Below are 22421 nucleotides of genomic sequence, written 5' to 3' on the forward strand. Positions count from 1 at the left end.
ACAATGCCTTTTCCAGCATGATGGAGCACCTTGCCATAAGGCAAAAGTAATAACTAAGTGGCTCGGGGAACAAAACATTGATATTTTGGGTCCATGGCCAGGAAACTCCCCAGACCTTAATCCCATTGAGAACTTGTGGTCAATCCTCAAGAGGCGGGACAAACAAAACCCCACAAATTCTGACAATCTCCAAGCATTGATTATACAAGAATGGGCTGACATCAGTCAGGATGTGGCCCAGAAGTTAATTGACAGCATGCCAGGGTGGATTGTAGAGGTCTTGAAAAAGAAGGGTCAACACTGCAAATATTGACTCTTTGCATCAACTTCATGTAATTGTCAATAAAAGCATTTGACACTTATGAAATGCTTGTAATTATACTTCAGTATTCCATAGTAACATCTGACAAAGATATCTGATATCTAAAGACACTGAAGCAGCAAACTTTGACACAAATATTAATTTCCACATTCTCAAAACTTTTGGCCACGACTGTACACTGTACGTTCTGCAGCCCAGGTCAGTGAGACCGGAGTAATATCGACAAGAAAAACCCTGTTACATAGTGTGGGCTGGCGAGATGAGATTAGGGTTGGGGCTGCGTGGACTATCTGCTGTGCTGTGTGTCTGTGTGTAACAGTGCTCCGACATGTGAAATCAATGACCACTCTGTGGAACCGAGATGTGGCCACGCCATGTGTGCTGCTGCTGTTGGTGTGCTGTACGAGTTGTGTGAATCATGAGAAGGCATATTAGAGAGAGCGAGAGAGAGGATTGTGTGTGTGTGTGTGTGTGTGTAGTCACTCTGTGTTAGGAGTTGCGGTGCTAACCCTAGTCTGTACTTCCATAGATTGTACTGTGTGTGGATGGCTGGGATAATACAAGTGGATGATTCTGCAATGGATGAGCAAAGACACACACACTTCTCTCATTGCTCCATCACAGTATTCTCTGTTCATTCCTTTTTCTCTATATGTCTCACTCCTATGCATGCACACACACACACACACACACACACACACACACACACACACACACACACACACACACACACACACACACACACACACACACACGCATGCACCCGCACTGTGACAGAAACATTACATATTTACCTGGTATGTTTGATATTAATAGTTAGCAATTAATACTTAACAAATAGGACATTTCTGTTCTGTTTAATCCTGTGTTTCTGTAAAGAGATGGTTTCCACTAGTTTCCTGCAGCTCATCTGGGCGTATGGTCACTGGAGATGGCTTGAGCTGACAAATGAGTTAGACTGCATTACAGAGACAATAATGTGTTTTACTAGAGATAGCTTAGGAGTAGAACAATCCCTCATTGTCTCAAAATCATCCTTGCATCTGGGAAACTAAGCCAGAGTGGGGATAAGACAACAACCCTGTGTTGATAACGACAGGATGAATGCAGAGTGGCTTATGATGCTCCTTGGTCTGCATGAGGGGGTTGAACCAACCCTAACTGAGCATTGTTAGTGTCAGCTATATATAGAACTCTGCATTTGTGTAAAGGTTAGGTTACTCGGTCCAACACTTAAGAGTGGGGGGTGTCGACCAGCCTCATTATTGCAATAATTAATCGATATTAAATAGAGATGATTGTTTGAAGAAATGACCAAGTCTCTCTCAGTACTGAATTTCCACGCCATTTTTAGCGATGAGGATGGGATCTCTGCAACTTCACCTGCTCCTGACGATCTGGGTAAACTGTGCACAGGGGATCAGAAATTGGGATCTCAGGGAAAAACCACACTCATTATTGAGCAGCTGGACCCTCCTATGATCTGAAAGGTAGTGGGCATGGGTGGATACCAGAGTTCGGAGAGAGGTAGGCTTGGACAATGTATCAATAAGTGTATGACATTACAAAGAGAAAAACATTTAAAAAATAAAAGCCCCTGTTGAAGGTACACTCAGAGCAAGTTCTTCCTTAAGAGGGTAACTAGCTGAGGTAACTAGCAGGACTGAGTTGATAAGAGTGTTCTTAAGTGAGGTGTCCTTGGGAATGGTTGTTAATTAGCCAGTTGAGGGCAACCAAAAGTCCAGCCCGTAGTACTGAATTGATCACAGTAGGACTGGTGAGGTTTGTGGGAACAAGGGACCAGAGCCTGGTGACACCCTGCGGGGGCACTAGTGCTGGCAAAGTTCTATTAGATGAGGGACTTGCGCCCGGTGACACCTGAAAGGACACTGGCCCTGGCGAAGTCTAATTATAACGTGTTGTGTTAGTTATGTGTTTTTTAGTGTGTTAACAGGTATGCCCCGGGTTACTATTTTTAGGTTTTATTGTGCGTGTTTTGATATTCCTGATACTTAGAAAACACGAGGTAAGATAGGATTTTTGGGACTGTGTTACAAAGTTAGATAGCAGACATGGGCACTCTGTATGTAGTTTTGCATATTTGGATAGATGGAAGATAATCTATACCATCGTAATCGCAGTAGGCGATATCCCAGTGTGGATACAACAGCCGTTGTGGGACCACTAATTAGGCAATATTTTGATAAGGGTATGGGTTTCCCTGTTTATATAGACAGGGTATTGAAATCTAAAAACAGCCCTAACCGGTTTTCCTCGTCCGTCTCATTCCCCTCTGTTTTTTTCTTTGTGTTTTCTGTGAATGTGATACGAGAGTCTGTGAGGGAAGTATGTTTGGGGAACAGTACTGTGTGAATGTGAATTAGAGTGTGTGAGGGCAGAAATAAGTGTTAATCTTACATTTGGATAATAAGATATGTAGCGTTATCTTGGGGTCCGTTCAACACTGCCCATCATAGAATATCAGGGGGTGGTATTATTAAGTGCTAGATGTTATTTTAGAAAATAGCTGCAAGTCTATAATTTCTGGAAGTCTAGGAACCACTGAGGATACGTGTGGAGCATTATTCCCACAAGGCAGCGTCCGGGAAAATGATAAAACAGCAGCAATGGATCGAAGTTTTGGGTGGCAAGAGGCTATAGTATTATGCCCACCTTTGTGTGTTTTTTCCTTAAGAATTGGCTGATGTATGTTATACATTTGGGCATTACAAGTTAATCTTAAAATAACAGATGTTTAATGAGTGTGAAGCAGAGGTTGGTATACATTTTTTGGGGGTAATATTGATAAGGAGGGTTGATGTAAACTTAATGAGTGTTGACAGTATGTGAATGGTAATACAGTGCCTTGCAAAAGTATTCACCCCCTTGGTGTTTTTCCTATTTTGTTTCATTACAACCTGTAATTTAAAATGATTTTTATTTGGATTTCATGTAATGACATAGACAAAATAGTCCAAATTGGTGAAGTGAAATGGGAAAAAATAACTAGTCATTTTTTTTTTTTTTAATAACACAGAAAAGTGGTGCGTGCATACGTATTCACCCCCTTTGCTATGAAGCCCCTAAATAAGATCTGGTGCAACCAATTACCTTCAGAAGTCACATAATTAGTTAAATAAAGTCCACCTGTGTGCAATCTAAGTATCACATAATCGATCACATGATCTCAGTATATATACACCTGTTCTGAAAGGCCCCAGAGTCTGCAACACCACTAAGCAAGGGGCACCCCCAAGCAAGCGGCACCCCCAAGCAAGCGGCACTATGAAGACCAAGGAGCTCCCCAAACAGGTCAGCGACAAAGCTGTGGAGAAGTACAGATCAAATCCATTATTAAAAAATGTAAAGAATATGGCACTACAACAAACCTGCCAAGAGATGGCCACCCACCAAAACTCAAGGACCACGCAAGGAGGACATTAACCAGAGAGGCAACAAAGAGACCAACGATAACCCTGAAGGAGCTGCAAAGCTCCACAGTGGAGATTGGAGTATCTGTCCATAAGACCACTAAGTCGTACACTCCACAGAGCTGGGCTTTGCGGAAGAGTGGCCAGAAAAATGGCATTGCTTTAAGAAAAAAATAAGCAAACACATTTGGTGTTTGCCAAAAGGCATGTGGGAGACTCCCCAAACATATGGAAGAAGGTACTCTGGTCAGATGAGACTAAAATGGAGCTTTTTGGCCATCAAGGAAAACACTATGTCTGGCGCAAACCCAACACCTCTCATCACCCCGAGAACACCATCCCCAACACCATCCCCATGTTTTTCATTGGCAGGGACTGGGAAACTGGTTTGAAGGAATGAAAGGAATGATGAATGATGGATGGCGCGAAATACAGGGAAATTATTGAAGGAAGCCTGTTTCAGTCTTCCAGAGATTTGAGACTGGGAAGGAGGTTCACCTTCCAGCAGGACAATGACCCTAAGCATACTGCTAAAGCAACACTCGATTGGTTTAAGGGGAAACATTTAAATGTCTTGGAATGGCCTAGTCAAAGCCCAGACCTCAATCCAATTGAGAATCTGTGGTATGACTTAAAGATTGCTGTACACCAGCAGAACCCATCCAACTTGAAGGAGCTGGGGCAATTTTGCCTTCAAATCCCAGTGGCTAGATGTGCCAAGATTATAGAGACATACCCCAAGAGACTTCTAGCTGTAATTTCTGCAAATGGTGGCTCTACAAAGTATTGACTTGGGGGGGGGGGGGGGGGTGAATAGTTATGCACGCTCAAGTTAATTTTTTTGGTCTTATTCTTGTTTGTTTCACAATCAAAAATATTTTTGCATCTTCAAAGTGGTAGGCATGTTGTGTAAATCAAATGATACAAACCCCCAAAAAATCTATTTTAATTACAGGTTGTAAGGCAACAAAATAGGAAAAAATGCCAAGTGAAGGGGGGGGTGAACACCTTCGCAAGCCCCTGTAGGTTATTAGTATTTTTTTTATAGCACTCTAATGTGGCGATATTTTTGTAATACAAGGTTAAATGATGAGTAGGGGGATTGAGCCTTGAGATTGCAAAACAAATTAGCTGTGGTTGAAAGCGAGCAGGCAGTGGGACATTTGAAGTAGAGGTATGAGAAACATTCTTTGACAGTTTCTGATGATTGTTTCTTGGTTTTGTAGTTTTGTGAAGGTTGTACATTTGTTAAACAACAGTTTTCTATTTTACTAAATGAATGCAACATGTTAAACTGATAGGATTACCGGAAAGGGGCTCTGGGATTGTTTATTTTAGACGGGGTCGATTCCACTTAATGGAACACGGTATTATCTGATGTGTCTTGAATAGGATTCTTGCTTCCAGGACTGATGGAAGTCCAATACAGTGTGTTTGTTAATTAAGGGAGACGTGGAGACCATGTCTCAAACAACTTTTTATTAGATGCCTGTGATCAAATATCACTGATTCCTTATGCTGAGAAATTGACTACTATGGTGGAAAAATTGCAAGATTATGTTATAATACTTTTATTGCATGAAATGGTTGTTTTATGCAACATAATAGTGTGTTCTACTGAGGATGGCCCTCTGGGAGATAACACTGACAGGAGATTTAAGATGTCTTTTGGGTGATAAAACCTAAAGAGCATTCCAGAGCATGAGTTAATGTTTCTGTTCTATACCGTACCAGGGAGAGATGGTCCCAGTTTGGAGTTGGAGGGCCAGACACTGGTCTCTACACAATGAAAACTGTTGACACAGCAGATACTGTCTGCTATGTATTATAGGTATCTTTCATACAGATCTTAACCTTGTGACATTCTGTATATCGGTTGTTTGTTATGTAGGTTGAAAGGGGTGTATCTTGGCTATAAAAGACCTTTGTACATTTGTCTCGGGGCTCTCAACGAATCATCTGAGCGTGAATCGTCGACCAGCCACCATTATCGTAGAGCACTCAATCGATTCACTTTATATGTGTGCGTTGTATTGACCTGCTCCCTTATTAATGAGTGAATAAAGATTTAGTTTAAGTATAACTCTGACTTGTGTGGGAAGTTTGTCTCCTCATTTGATAGTAAAGAAATTAACCACCACACTACATTTGCGACAGAAAAAAGTATTACATTTAGAGTGGCAACAGGAACAATCTATGGCGAAAGAGCTGTTACATATGTGTTGTTGGATGTTGGTCTAGTAACGATACCAGGATAAGTTTACATGGTTATGAATGGAGAGACCAGTTAAATAATACGATATGGGAGTGAATTGTCAGACTCGGTGGCGAGATACGTTGCACGCTAAATTAGGAGCACATAAACGTTGGGGTACATTAAAACAAATTATTAATGATTTGAGGGAGTACAATGTACGTATCGTTATGTTTTGTTTGTAGTTAAAACATTTGGGTTGCTGATTATGATATTAGTATAGTGAATGCTAAAGAAATTGACACTTTCTCTTCCAGGAGAATGGTGTAACCATTTCTCTCTCACTTTGAAATGTCTTCTGAGGCTATGGTCTTGGGAGAGGGGTTAGTGATATTCAGCAGTTTTATAGGTATAAAGGTATCCGGATTCGGTGTTAAAGAGGAGTTACCAAATTAAATAAGGCCATTTTTGTTCGTTTTTACCATAGGGTTTGCAGGCACCCACACACACAACACACTTGCTATGGATATTTGTTTGTAATTTAAAAACTACTATATGTCTGATTTATTGTGAGTGTTCTATTTTATTTGGGTATCTTAAAGGGACATGCACAACCACGGAATTTTCTGAAGTTTGTATTTTTTGAGTTTTAATTGAACATGTGAATTATTCTGATAAAATGTTTTGAAGAAACTTACTGTGAACCTGGAAATAGAAATGTATGAAATGTTGGCTGTTTTTACATAATTAACTTTTTGTCAATAGGGGGTGCTGTTAGCATTTAATTTTTGACGTTGCCAAATTAAACTGCCTAGTACTCAATTCTTGCTCGTACAATATGCATATTATTGTTATTATTGGATAGAAAACACTCTCTAGTTTCTATAGCCGTTTGAATTATGTCTCTGAGTGGAACAGAACTCATTCTACAGCACTTTTCCTGACAGGGAGTGAGATTTCAGAAATCTTGGCCTCTGGTCCCAGGTCAGTTTTAATGTCCCTGTAAATGCTATGAGGATACAAACACTGCCCACGCCTTCCTCTAGATGTCAGTAAGAGGTGACAATTTGAATGGAGTCGATTGCGCAATCAGGGCCTGTATAAAAGAGCACAAGGCGGAAGTAGCTTTCTTTTCTTCCTGCGCCTGACGCACGATGGACGTCGGGACTGGCCTCCTTCCAAGCTTTGGTTTAGCCACTTATATATCGCCGGTCATGTTTTTACTCGTTATAGGTGTTAAAAACATCATAAGGTAGTTAATTTAAACCGTTTTATAGCAATTTATATCCGTTTAGTGCGATTTTGAGGCATTTCTTTGTGATGCACTTTGAAGCGCTGGGCACGTTTCCAGTACCGGTCGAACGTTAGTGGCCATTTCGACGGGACAAGAGGACATCTTTCGACCAAAAGACGATTAGACCCGAGAAAGGATACATTGCCCAAGATTCTGATGGAAGATCAGCTCATAGTAAGAACTATTTATGATGATAAATCGTTGTTCTGTTGAAAAATGTTAAACGCATAAGCGGCCATTTTTTTTGGGTAGCTTCGCTTTGGCGAACCCTGTATTGCACAGTAAGGATAATTTTAGAAATGTAATTCAGCGATTGCATTAAGAACTAATTTGTCTTTCGATTGCTGTCCACCCTATATTTTTTAGTAAAGTTTATGATTAGTTATGCATTAGACTCGATCACTGTCAAAGATGGCGGCCGACGTTTTCGGCCCAGGTTGGCTACTATTCTCATTGTATAACCACGGTTTTTTGTGGCTAAATATGCACATTTTCGAACAAACTCTATATGTATGTTGTAATATGATGTTACAGGAGTGTCATCGGAAGAATTCTGAGAAGGTTAGTGAAAAAATTAATATATTTTGGCGATGATAACGATATCGCTCTCTTTGGCTTGAATCAATGGTCGGGTAACGTTTGCATATGTGGTATGCTAATATAACGATTTATTGTGTTTTCGCTGTAAAACACTTAGAAAATCTGAAATATTGTCTGAATTCACAAGATCTGTGTCTTTCCATTGCTATGCGCTGTGTATTTTTAAGAAATGTTTTATGATGAGTAAATTGGTAATACACGTTGCTCTCTGTAGTAATTCTAGTCGCTTTGGTGAGATTTGTGATGGTGGCTGCAATGGCAAACTGATTTATACCTGAAATATGCACATTTTTCTAACAAAACCTATGCTATACAATAAATATGTTATCAGACTATCATCTGATGAAGTTTTTTCTTGGTTAGTGGCTATTTATATCTTTATTTGGTCGAATTGGTGATAGCACCTGATGGAGTAAGAAACTGATGGAGTTAGAAAAGTGGTGTCTTTTGCTAACGTGGTTAGCTAATAGATTTACATATTTTGTCTTCCCTGTAAAACATTTTAAAAATCTGAAATGGTGGCTTTATTCACAAGATCTGTATCTTTCATTTGGTGTCTTGGACTTGTGATTTAATGATATTTAGATGCTACTATTTAATTGTGACGCTATGCTAGCGATGCTAATCAGTGGGGGGGGGGGGGTGCTCCCGGATCCGGGTTTCTGAGTCGCTAGAAGTTAATCTAATATAGACAGAAACACTTCTTTGAAGGGTTTGAATGACCTCTGACCTCTGTCCTGACTTTCTAGTGTGGTTTGATCGCCCTCACTGGAAAGCCGAGAGATGATAGGATGATGATTAAAGGTCAAATTTAATACCGATTTGAATACTAATAAATACAGAGAAGTTTTATAACTAATAGAACCACGAGAAGGATAGGCCTTTTCTCTAGTTTATTTTTACTATAAAGTTATGGGTACAAATGTTTTTTTGGTTTTTATGTTATTAACTTCTCTAGGGTCGGGGGCAGCATTTTCACGTTTGGATGAAAAGCATACCCAAATTCAACTGCCAGTTACTCATCCCCAGGAGATAAGATATGCATATTATTAGTAGATTTGGATAGAAAACACACTGAAGTTTCTAAAACGGTTTGAATCATGTCTGTGAGTATAACAGAACTTATTTAGCAGGCGAAAACCCGAGGACAAACCATTCAGATTGCTTTTTTTTTGAGGTCACTGTCTTTTCAATGAGTTTTCATTGGGAAACAAGATTTGAATTGCGAATTGCTTGCAGTTCCTACAGCTTCCACTAGATGTCAACAGTCGTGAGAAATAGGTTGAGGTTATTCCTTTGTGTAATGAAGAAATACGGCCATCTTGAAGTCGAGGCACACCAGGTGTCCTGGACATGCGCTTCAATCAAACAGAAGGCATGCTACATATCGTTTTAATCCTGTATTGAACACATATCATCCGGTCTTCAATTTTATCGATTATTAACGTTAAAAAATACCTAAAGTTGTATTACATAAGTAGTTTGACATTTTTTGGCAAAGTTTACAGGTAACCTTTGAGATATTTTGTCGTTACGTTTGAGCAAGTTGGAACCGGTGTTTTTCTGGATCAAACGCGCCAAACAAATGGACACTTTGGATATATATCGACGGAAACAATCGAACAAAAGGACCTTTTGTGATGTTTATGGGACATATTGGAGTGCCAACAACAGAAGCTCGTCAAAGGTAAGGCATGAATTATATTTTTATTTCTGCGTTTTGTGTCGCGCCTGCAGGGTTGAAATTTTCTCTCTTTTGTTTACTATGGTGCTATGCTCAGATAATAGCATTGTATGCTTTCGCTGAAAAGCCTATTTGAATTCTGATATGTTGGCTGGATTCATAACCAGTGTAGCTTTAATTTGGTATCTTTCATGTGTGATTTAATGAAAGTTTGATTTTATAGTAATTTTCATAGTAATTAATTTTAATTTGGCGCTCTTCATTTTCTAAGGCTTTTTGCCAAGTGATACAGTAGCGTCTTGCCTAAACTCAGATTTCTGGATATAAATATGAACTTTAACGAACAAAAAATACATGTATTGTGTAACATGAAGTCCTATGAGTGTCATCTGATGAAGATTATCAAAGGTTAGTGATTCATTTTATCTATATTTCTGCTTTTTGTTACTGCTCTCTTTAGCTGGAAAAATGGCTGTCTTTTTCTGTGACTTGGCTCATACCTAACATAATCGTTTGGTGTGCTTTCATCGTAAAACCTTTTTGAAATCGGTAACTTTGGCTGGATTTACAACAAGTGTATCTTTAAAATTGTGTAAAATACTTGTATGTTTGAGGAATTTAAATTATGGGATTTCTGTTGTTTTGAATTTGGCGCCCTGCAGTTTCACTGGCTGTTGACGAGGTGGGACGCTAACGTCCCACATACCCTAGAGAGGTTAAGGGTAGTAATTCCAATTTGATTTGCAGTGTTGTTGTTTTACACAGTCACTATGGTGAGTCATGTGTCAAAACCAGTCATTTTGAGGGTTTTTGGATTGAAATTTACACACCTTGAGTGATATGTAGGGATGCATCGAGTGATATATGAATGAGTGTATTGTTGCGTTGTTTGTTCTGTTTTGAAAATCTCACCAGATTGGGTCTGCTGGATGATCAGGATAACTTCCTGACCCTGTGACTGGTCCTATGACTCTGCAATGAGGTTGACATTGTGATAAGGGGAGTATAAACCAATATGGGAAAATTGTTTCAACAGAATGTGATGTTATTTTTTAAAATTTGACATGTGTTTTAAACATTGGATTAAGAATATTGGTAGTAATAATTTGTCATACGGTAGATAATTTGTTTGGATTTCTTTCCTGAATCAGAAATGAACTGAACTACAGTTGAAGTCGGAAGATTACATACACTTAGGTTGTAGGCAATAAAAAAAACGTTTTTCAACCACTCCACAAATTGTTAACTTCTCTAGGGTAGGGGGCAGCATTCGGAATTTTGGATGAAAAGCATGCCCAAATGAAACTGGTTCTCGGGCCCAGAAGATATGATATGCATATAACTGGTAGATTTGGATAGAAAACACTCTAAAGTTTCCAAAACTGTTAAAATAGTGTCTGTGAGTATAACAGAACTGATTTGGCAGTCGAAAACCTGAGAAAAATCCATTCGGGAAGTAGTTTTCTTTTTGGTTTTGTAGTTTTCTATTCAATGCCATTACAGTATCCATTGACTTATGACTCAAATTGCAGTTCCTATGCCTTCCACTAGATGTCAACAGTCTTTAGAAATTGTTTCAGGCTTGTATTCTGAAAAATGAGGAAGTAAGAGCAGTCTGAATGAGTGTTTCACAGAGCTGTCACAGAGCTTTTTCATGAGCGCGATCGAGAGAGTGCCTTTCTTGTTTACCTTTTATATTGACGACGTTATTGTCCGGTTGAAATATTATCGATTATTTAGGCTAAAAACAACCTGAGGATTGAATATAAACATTGTTTGACAGATTTCTATGAACTTTACAGATAAAATCTAAATTGTTTGTCTGCCTGTTTTGACTGCGTTTGAGCCTGTGGATTACTGAAGAAAACGCGACCAAAACTGAGGTTTTTGGATATAAAGAGACTTTATCGAACAAAAGGAACATTTATTGAGTAAATGAATGTCTGCTGAGTGCAACCATATGAAGATCATCAAAGGTAAGGGATTAATTTTATCTCTATTTCTGACTTGTGTAACTCTTCTACTTGGCTGGTTAATGTTTGTAATGATTTGTCTGCTGGGCTATGTTCTCAAATAATCATAAGGTATGCTTTCGCCGTAAAGCATTTTTTAAATCTGACACCATGGTTGGATTCACAAGAAGTTTATCTTTAAACCTATGTAAAATATGTTTTGTTTTCTGAATTTTTATAGTGAGTATTTCTCTATTTGAATTTGGCGCCTAGCAGTTTCACGGGCTGTTGAAGAGGTGGGACACTAACGTCTCACGTACCCAAGAGAGGTTAACAAACTATAGTTTTGGAAAGCTGGTTAGGACATCTACTTTGTGCTTGACACAAGTAATTTTCCCAACAATTGTTTACAGATAGATTTCACTTATAATTCACTGTATCACAATCCCAGTGGGTCAGAAGTTTACATACACTAAGCAGACGGTGCCTTTAAACAGCTTGGGAAATTCCAGAAAATTATGTCGTGGCTTTAGAAGCTTCTGATAGGCTAATTGACTTAATTTGAGTCAATTGGAAGTGTACCTGTGTGTGTATTTCAAGGCCTACTTTCAAACTCAGTGCCTCTTTTCTTGATATCATGGGAAAATCAAAAGGAATCAGCCAAGACCTCAAAAAATATTGTAGATCTCCACAAGCCTGGTTCATCCTTGGGAGCAATTTCCAAACACCCGAAGGTACCACGTTCATCTGTACAAACAATAGTACGCAAGTATAAACACCATGGGACCACGCAGCCATCATACCGCATTATGTCTCCTGGACATGAACGTGCGAAAAGTGCAAAACAATCCCAGAACAACAGCAAAGGACCTTGTGAAGATGCTGGAGGAAACAGTTACAAAAAGATCTATATCCATAGTAAAACAAGTCCTATATCGACATAACCTGAAAGGCCGCTCAGCAAAGAAGAAGCCACTGCTCCAAAGCCGCAATGTAAAAAGCCAGACTACGGTTTGCAACGGCACATGGGGACAAAGATCGTACTTTTTGGAGAAATGCCCTCTGGTCTGATGAAACAAAAATGGAACTGTTTGGCCATAATGACCATCGTGATGTTTGGAGGAAAAAGGGGGAGGCTTGCAAGCCGAAGAATACCATCCTAACCGTGAAGCACAATTGTGGATATATTGAAGCAACATTTCAAGACAGTCAGGAAGTTAAAGCTTGGTCGCAAATGGGTCTTCCAAATGGACAATGACAGCAAGCATACTTCCAAAGTTGTGGCAAAATGGCTTAAGGACAACAAAGTCAAGGTATTGGAGTGGCCATCACAAAGCCCTGACCTCAATCCTATAGAAAATGCTTGTCCTGTGTCATGTTCATTTGGCACTAAACGGAATAAATGTATTTTTAAACCTTTAAAAGGTAAAGTTAAGTTGAGAGAATTCTCAAAATGGGGGAATGTGATAGAAACATTATATATTTACCTGGTTTGTTTGATATTAATACTTAAATAGGAAATTTCTGTTCTGTTTAATCATGTGTTTCTGTAAAGAGATGGTTTCCACAAGTTCCCTGCAGATAATCTGGGCGTATGGTCACTGGAGATGGCTTGAGCTGACAAATTAGTTAAAGACTGCATTACATAGACAAGAATGTGTTTTACTAGAGATAGTTTAGGAGTAGAACAATCCCTCAGTCTCAAAATCATCCTTGCATCTGGGAAACTAAGCCAGAGTGGGGATAAGACAATAACCCACGTGCGGATAACGACAGGATGAACCCAGAGTGGCATATGATGCACCAATCTGCATGAGGGGGTTTGAACCAACCATGACTGAGCATTGTTAGTGTCAGTTATATATAGAACTCTGCTTTTGTGTAAAGGTTAGGTTACTCGGTCCAACACTTAGAGGGGGGGAGTGGTCGACCAGCCTCATTATTGCAATATTTAATCAATATTAAATAAAGATGATTGTTTGAAGAAATTACCAAATTTCTCTCAGTAGTAAATTTCCACGACAATGCCCACGCACACACACACACTCGCGCACGCACGCATAGACACGCGCACGCACAGATGCGCACGCACAGATACGCACGCACGCGCACACACAGACAGACAAGCCCGCGCGCACACACAGACACAAGCCTGCGAACGCACACAGACACAAGCCCGCGCGCACACAGACAAAAGCCCGCGCGCACACACACACACACACACACACACACACAGACAGTACTAAATTTCCACGACAATGCCCACGCACACACACTCGCGCACTCAGACACGCACGCACGCGCACACAGACAGACAAGCCCGCGCGCACACACGCACGCAGACACAAGCCCGCGCACGCACACAAGCCCGCGCGCACACAGACAAAAGCCCACACACACACACACAAGCCCGCACACACACAAGCATGCACACTCTTTCTCTGTATCCCCCTTTCGCTCATTCTATGTCCTGCCTACTTTTGACACCCAGAGGGCACCAAAGCACAAACCTTTAACAGCTTTCACACCCCTTTGCATTCACATGATAGGAGTAACACACAGTATGTGAGTGTGTCAGTCAGTCTTTGTGTATGTGTCTCAGACTGTGGGTGTGAGCATGTGTCTAAGTGTGTGCACGTATTTTACTCTGTGTGTGTTACTCTATATGTCTCTGTGTGTGTGCATGCGTGTCTGACGATCCACACCAGTCTCAGGGGGATTACTCCCTTACTCTATTCATACCAAAGCTCTTAATCTCCATTCAGAAGATTTTCCTCCCTTTGATGGCTTTTTGTCTTAAGACAGACACTTGCAGCTGATGGTGGTGCCCTATGACTACAGCCACACACACACACACAGATGGTCAATAGAAACACAAGCACACACAGACAGTCCAGTGGCATACAGTAAACCACTCCCAGAGGCCTTCCCTATTGAGTCAGTGGTTGTTGTGACAACCCAGATGCAGGATAATATCGATTGTACACGTCGCCACACATCTCCCAGCTAGAAATGAGGCAACTAAATAGATTATAAAGGATTGCATTTAAAAAGGCCCAATGCAACCATTTCTATATCAATATCAAATTGTTTCTGGGTAACAATTATACTGAACAAAAACAAACACACCATGCAACAACGTGACCACCATTTGCCTCATGCAGTGTGACATCTCCTTCGCATAGAGTTGATCAGGCTGTTGATTGTGGCCTGTGGAATGTTGTCCCACTCCTCTTCAATGGCTGTGCGACGTTGCTGGATATTGGCTGGAACTGGAACACGCTGTCAAACACGTCGATCCAGAGCATCCCAAACATGCTCAACGGTGAATATGTCTGGTGAATATGCAGACCATGGAAGAACTGGGACATTTTCAGCTTCTAGAAATTGTGTACAGATCCTTGCGACATGGGGCATTATCATGCTGAAACATAAGGTGATGGCAGCGGATGAATGGCATGACAATAGGACTCAGGATCTCGTCACGGTATCTCTGTGCATTCAAATTGCCAATGATAAAATTCTATTGTGTTGGTTGTCCGTAGCTTATGCCTGCCCATACATAACCCCACCGCCACCATGGGGCACTCTGTTCACAACACTGACATCAGCAAACCGCTCATCCACACGATGCCATACACGTGGTCTGCAGTTGTGAGGCTGGTTGGACGTACTGCCATATTCTTTAAAACAACGGAGAGAAATTAACATTCAATCATCTGGCAACAGCTCTGGTTCGACAGTCCTGCAGTCAGCATTACGATTGCACGCTCCCTCAAAACTTGAGACATCTGTGGCATTGTGATGTGACAAAACTACACATTTTAAAGTGGCCTTTTTTATTGTCCCCAGCTCAAGGTGCATCTGTGTAATGATCATGCGGTTTAATCAGCTTCTTGATATGCCACACCGGTCAGGTGGATGGATTATCTTGGCAAAGGAGAAATGTTCACTAACAGGGATGTAAATACATTTGTACGCTTTTTCTGTGTATGGAAAATGTAGGTGATCTTTTATTTCAGCTCATGAAACATGGGACCAAAACTTTACATGTTGCGTTTATATTTTTGTTCAGTGTAAGTACCTATTGTAGTGGATTTCCATTCAAATTGGCAAAAATAGCTTTTCGGCAAAAAACTATTTCTCCAGCAACAACTTTGCTAGGACTGTCTGGGAGTGGTCTGAGTGGGGAGGGGAAAACTGAAAACTGGCTTTTATTGGCAGAGGTTTGGAACGCTCTTTATTATTGGTCTATTAGCCAATATTCCACATGGTGATGTCACCGTGGAAAGCTGAAACTCCTGCCCATGCAAACCTGCTGATCAGAAGGTCACCGGGTCTCAAAGCCCTTAAGTGTACAGCCATTGGGCACAATTAAGACATAAAAGGTGTGTGTGTTGCACTCACTGTCTGAGTAGCTGCCGTCCCTGTTTCCAACCCAGCTGACTACTGTTGGGGGGGCTCGGGACCTCGTTTTCATTCCCTTCATCTGATGGAGAGAGGGGAAACAAGAATGAGACACACAGACAAACAGACACAGAGAAACACAGAGAGAGAGATGCACCGTGTTATTAAGGCTCCACTCACAGTCTTGAAGCATGGACTGACATACAGTATTTGTGCTGCATTCAATTTCATTCCAAAATTCCAATTGAAACATAGTCTAACCTGGATTGCACCATGTGTCCTGACCTATCAGAATGCATAAAGTACATCTGAACAAAACATGTCAGTATTGTGACATTTGACATGCAAATGTGACTCGTTTCAGGAAGCTAGGCATGTCACACGTCACTACTTCACAGGAGAGCCATTTGAACATAAACATTTATTTTTTTATGAAAATGTGGGATTTTTTGGCAAAAAGGCCTTCATGTGCTTTAATAACAAACTTCTATTCCATCCGTAAATACAAATATAGGGCCCTATGTTTTCCGCGATGTGGAAAACACAGACGGAATCGCATGATTTGGTAATAAAAATGGAATCAACTGTAAATATGGAATAAAAAATCTAAAGTAGGCCTAATTAATAATTATTGTAGTAACCTAAATGATTTCATAATTGTAAAATTACAGACGAGTAGGCCTAGGGAAATAATTCCGGGGGGGGGGGGGGGGTTGGTCGTGCGTAGGACCCTTACCTCACAACTTGGCTGTCATTTTGAGAAACATGTCGAAGAGGCCGTCATAGAGACGGCCAAGTCCTCAAAAAAACAAAAATGTGATGCTAACCCCTAAATTCAGAGCTGAGCAATACACAAAAGGACTATGAGTCAGGCGATAAGCTGTTTTGCAAATTCTGTCAACACACTATTGATTGGACCTGTAAAAATACATGTGATAACCACTTAAAGTCTAAAGCCCATGTGAAGAACAAGGAAAAGCACCGTGTTAGCCAGAGCATGCCTCTTCAAACGACCATTACTAGTGCAAGCGCATCAGCAGATTCAGGACGAGAATTTATTCAGGACTTTGTGCCTGAGTGCGCCGAGTCTGACATCCCCTTAGAAAAGCTAAGAAAGCTACGGCCATTTCTAGTAAAGAATTGCAAATAAGGGAGGAGCGTTGCCTGAAAATGAGAGCAGCCTCTGTCAAACTCACCTGCCCCTGCCGTTCTACAGAAGATCCGTGGGAAGAAGTTTGCGGTGGTTGTTGACGGGACAATAGATGCAAGGGATTGCAGCATTTATCATTGGTGAGTTAATTTAACAGCCTATTAATATACCGTTGCAATAGCCTACATTTACATTCTGCAATATGAATTGTCCGCATGCAAATTGTGATATTCCAAACGATGAGCTACCGTGGTGAAATATAACAATGCATAATGTCAATAGCTGTCTGCCTCTCCATCTAGCTAACTATCGCTGTATCTATATTGTGCAGGCCTTCACTGTTAAGCTAACCTTCATCTCTGAGGGCTGCTCCAAACTGATGACAGCTCTGTCAATCCTGGAAGGAACCCACCGTCCCACAGCAGTGTCTGCATACAATTGGAATATTGTAGGATCTTACAGAGTGAATGGAACGGCAAAAACATGTGGTTATGGTGCCAAGACAGACGAGCTATTGAGAAAGATGGGGATTGGAGAGAGGAGCTTGACCAACTTCATGATGCATCCACTTGGCCTTCACAAAGTTCTCAAAGCACTGGGACACACATCCAGCCAGAGGTCTACAGGCTGGCTAGGGTGTTCGATCCGAGGCAGGCTCCAGCCATGGAAAAGAAGATTGAAGCCTACACAACTGAAACCCATGGCAAGACCATCAACAGAGCTCAGTGAATAATGGATTGCCTATCAGCACTGTATGTCCAGTGAGCCCTCACCTGCTTTGGAGCTTGCCGGTTACTGGAGGGGTCTGAGTGAGAGATTCCCAAGAGTTGCAGAAGTGGCAGTGCCCTACATCTACTTCCCAGTCAGCTCAGTCGACAGTGAGAGGAGTTTCAGCAAATGCAAGACTCTGCTCACAAACAAGCGCGAGGCACTCACCGAGCTCAACACAAAGAGGCTGACAATCATATACTTCAATGGAGATGTCCGTGATAGATGGAAAACTTACAATGGACTGACATAGGAGCTCATAAGGTAGTTCCATAGGTTTTGCCTATTGCTGCATTATTGCCTAGATTCTTGCATGAATATTTTATTTATTTATAATGAAACACTTGTGAAGCACTTTATTTTACAAAAAAAGATGAATGCAACATTTTCTTATTTTTACATAAGTATAACTCTAGGTTTTGCCTACTGCTTGTTGCATTGTTGCCTAGATTCATGCATTACTTTTATTCATTTATAATGAAAAACTTAGTAGAAATCTGTATTGAAGCACTTGCCTTGATAAAAAAAACAGTGCAATGTTGTGTTGCATCATTACAAATTTACTGTTTTATCTTATTAAATTGTTAAAGTTTTATTAATTTCAAATTATTAGACACTCTTCCTGATGATAAAATTAGCGTAAATCGTAAAACACAGAATTCAGAAACATTCAAACGGAAAAAAATGAATTTGGGAAAAAAATAAAACTGATTTCATAGGGCCCTAAAAATTTAAAATTACGAGCCTAGTTGGTTTAGCCACGGAAAATAACAGTAACCTTCCCGCTAGCCATGATTGGCTGAGATTATGCATGTGCTGGACATGCCGGGAGATGAGTTTGGATTGGTCTGCCATGTAGCTTGCTTCTGTCTATTACATGAACTGCTCAGCATGTGTTGATAGTCATTTCTACTGTGCCATTTTTGAAAGATATAACGTTAGACATTGAGAACTACAAAAGTATTGATACTTTTCTCAACAACACTGATGCCCTGAATTTAGCAGGTGCTATTGACAGATCAGTTGGAAAAAGTGATGGGCTACTTTCTGCACATGCCACGGTCATGGTGGCATGAACCAGAGTGACTTGACAACACTGGCCAAACAAAATGTAGCTACAAACAAAACAGAGTTAAATGGTTCCAGTCTGCCGTGAAGCGTTCATCCATGTATACAGGTAAGAGTCTAACTACATTTTCAGATATTATATGTTTCTAATTTTGTCAGAAAGTCATTTTCATTGCAAGTTAGTGTACTGTTCGCTAGCTAGCGAACGTTAGCTTGCTAGCTAACGTTACGTGCATGATCTGTGTAGTATTATTATTCGATTCAGAAAGCCATTTGCATTGCTAGTTATAGCCTAATGTTAGCTAGCTAACATTGAACCTAGTTGGTTAGCTCTTTAGCTACCTGCAGATTCATACTACAGCTATGACAATGTTTGTATTGGTAGTAGTAGGTGTTGAGATTATTCCGGTTCATTGTTTAGCTAGCTACCTTCATGTCTAAACAATAGACTCCACTTCGCCAGATGATTAACCCATCAAGTCAGCCAGGTGTGTCTGGGGGCGATTACGGCCATCTATTGTATTTCATGAATATGTGTACATATCTAGACAACAGTGACCCATCCACTTAGCTAGATGTGGCTGTGGAGTGGTTATAGCATTTCCTTAAAATAATCCATACATTTAGATTTACCAGAATCATCGTAGCTGGGAGGTTTCATGTCTCCTTGGTTCAATTCTGTTCCATATTTGAGCTTGTGGTATTTTGACCTGAGGGGGAAAGGAAAAGAGAAAAAGAGAGGGATACAGAGAGAGAGAGAGAGGAGAAAGAGATAAATAAAAAGCTTTAATGACAAGGCAGCCACAGTGATTTAACAGCTCATTAATGATCTAACAGAAGATAACCATCTCACTGTATCTGTAAATTATCTGGCTTCACACATACATTTGAATAAGTATCTTGTAAATGGCATATATTATATTAAGAACAGGTGGGAGGGATGCTACGCAAGGGCTGGGATAAGAAATTAATTTGTTAATTCACTGGGTTGATATTAATCTAAACTTAATGGTGGATATTAAGCCATTTGATGGGTTTTTGCACAAGATTGCTTCCACAACCCAAATAGCACACAAATTATATACTACATATGTTATAGGTCGGCCAGAGGAGTGTGTGATATCTTGGTCTTTACTCATAAAGCGTCTCAGAGTACGAGTGCTGATCTAAGATCAGGTCCTCGCCCTGTCCATTCCTTATAATATAAAACACAAAACTGATCCCATATCAGCACTCCTACTAAGATAAGCTTCATGAATTCAGGCCCTGGATGGGTACCCTCTTGTGAAGGAAGATGCGCTTAAATGTAAACTTAAAAACTTGCTTAGCTACTAGACTGCGACTTGACGTCACTCAAACGTCTAAATCACTACAAACAAAGGCCACGAGGAGAGAGGATTAGGTGAGTGGAGTGCTTGTAATTCTATAAGAGGATAAGACACTGAGGGGATGATGGATCACTTCACCACCATCATTGTCCTCATCATCTTCGTAATTTAACTTATTTGTTTTTCAAATCGTTTACATAGGGATTTATAATTAAAACATTGACACATCGAATGTAAAACAGTCAAGTGCATCACACCCTAGCTTATGCTCATTTCCAGTGATTCTTATCATCATTATGCTCATTACCATCATCAATATCATCGTCATCAACACTAATTGTCAGGCCCAAAAACTAAAGGTCTCTGTTTGTCAGTAACAGTATTACCAGGAGAGGTCATTCAAAACAAGATGCTGATCTTGGGTCACATTTGCACTTCCCTCACTAATGGTTAAGGTATGGATTGGGGAGGGGAAGATTAGCCTAGATCTTTACCTAGGAGAAACTTCACCCCGGAGAGCACCAGAGGTCATCCAAAACAAGAGCACTCCCCAAAAAGTTGTCAAATACAGTATAGAAATCCCCGATCACACTTGCAGACGATGTCATGGCGACGTTGGCTAGCTAAGCTCAGCCGCAGAAACACGTCATCGGGTCTAACGGTCATCTCGCGCCGAACTGCGCATGTGCAGGCCGTCAAATAAAACGCACTCCTTCCATATAAAGTCGTTTTTGACTAAAATAAAAACTTGTCAGTTTGTCACTTTCACGAAGTTAGTATAATAACATGTTCAAATAGTTAAGACATTGGCTCAAATCTAGGTTGTGCCTTTAGATTTCAAAGTCATTGACTTCCCAAACCCCGACCTGGTCTACCTAGTCTGGTTCGCAAGCCTTCCCAGAGGTCTCGCGATGTTGCATCTCTGTTTTTTCCCAGTTATCTTGTGTGACAACAGATTATCCATTATATTGACCAGATACTTAAATGACCACTCTAACAATGAAAATAAATGTCTTTAAAAAAATGGAAGGCAGTTAGCCGGTGTACCAGGCTTTTTAGCTAATCCACTCCCTGTACCCCATGTCATGTGCCAAAGACTGCAATTCCAACCACAAAACGTCTTATACAACAACTTGCCCAGCTAACAGCTAAATGTTTGTTTTTGACTATGAGGCTCCACATGTTGTCATGGAAACATGTGGCGTGAACAACAACCAATGAGCAACTCCGCCGTAAATCCAGCGCATATTGAACATAGAGATCGCCGAAAGGGCAGTCTCTTTGGCAATGACAAGGAGTGGCATGAAGTGGAATGTTAGCTAAAGAGACTGGTACTCAGACTAGAAGGCAGTCGGGAAGAGGCAATATCAGGTGGGACCATTCTAGCCAATGACAGGGCAGATACGCGTGTGAACAACAGGCACAACTCCGATCAAGTTTTTTCCCTCACAGTTGTCTACTTATCAGTACACTCATAACAACCTAAGCTGTATAAAAAATATATTCTATGCATTGAGAAGCCTTTGTCCATAGATGCCACATATTGAAGTTTCCTACAGATCGGTCATTCGGTGCCAGAAGAGTAGCGTTAAGTGTTTATCACAAAATTCAAAATGGCGGAACATCCGTGGCGGACCTTATGGGTCCCTGAGGCAAATTTGTTCCTTGTGAGGGACCAATGTACTGAATTGCATGACTTTAGGTCAAACGGGGTGATGGATCATTACCCGTTTCGTCAAAATCGTGGTAGTGCTGTCTGAGATATCGCATGTGACTAACAGACGGACACACATCCACAGTCCCCTCCCCGATTTCATTGTGGGGGACAACTAAAAATAAACCCTTCTTGCTAACCATGGGGGTGACCTTGCCTGCATCCTAAAAGGCCCCCTAATCCCTAGTGTACTACTTTTGACCAGGGCCCTTAGGATTCTGGTCAAAAGTAATGCACAATGTAGGGAATAGGGTGCCATTTGGGACGCAGTCCTTGACTTTGCCACAGTCCAGGAGTTATAGCCCTGTCCCAGATCTGTTTGTGCAGTCTTGCCAACTCCCATCATTTGACATGACAGTGACCATAGGAGTTGGCAAGACTGCAAAAACAGTAGTCTAATGTAGTTTCCTCGACTCATCTCCTCTCCTTCATCTGCACTGATTTCTACACGGGTGAACGTAATATTGTGGATGCTTCTCTCAAACGAGTCATCATTTTTTAACTCTAGT

The 22421-nt window shown here is 40.7% G+C and overlaps 1 protein-coding gene across 2 annotated transcripts in view; it reads right to left on the reverse strand.

The window, feature by feature from the left end:
• Positions 1–22421, reverse strand: part of LOC120065284 (striatin-like) — an 80546-nt gene that overhangs the window by 19755 nt on the left and 38370 nt on the right. Inside the window, exons 3-4 of one of the 2 annotated variants that reach the window (XM_039016166.1) lie at positions 19504–19580; positions 15885–15966 (exon numbers count right to left, since the gene is read on the reverse strand). In XM_039016166.1, coding sequence (XP_038872094.1) covers positions 15885–15966; positions 19504–19580 — 159 coding nt within the window. Of the gene's footprint in view, positions 1–15884; positions 15967–19491; positions 19581–22421 lie in introns of both variants that reach the window. The other variant, XM_039016158.1, reaches the window with a different exon arrangement.

This window comes from Salvelinus namaycush, chromosome 2 (genome assembly GCF_016432855.1).
Source record: "Salvelinus namaycush isolate Seneca chromosome 2, SaNama_1.0, whole genome shotgun sequence".
In the NCBI taxonomy this organism is placed as follows: Eukaryota; Metazoa; Chordata; class Actinopteri; order Salmoniformes; family Salmonidae; genus Salvelinus; species Salvelinus namaycush.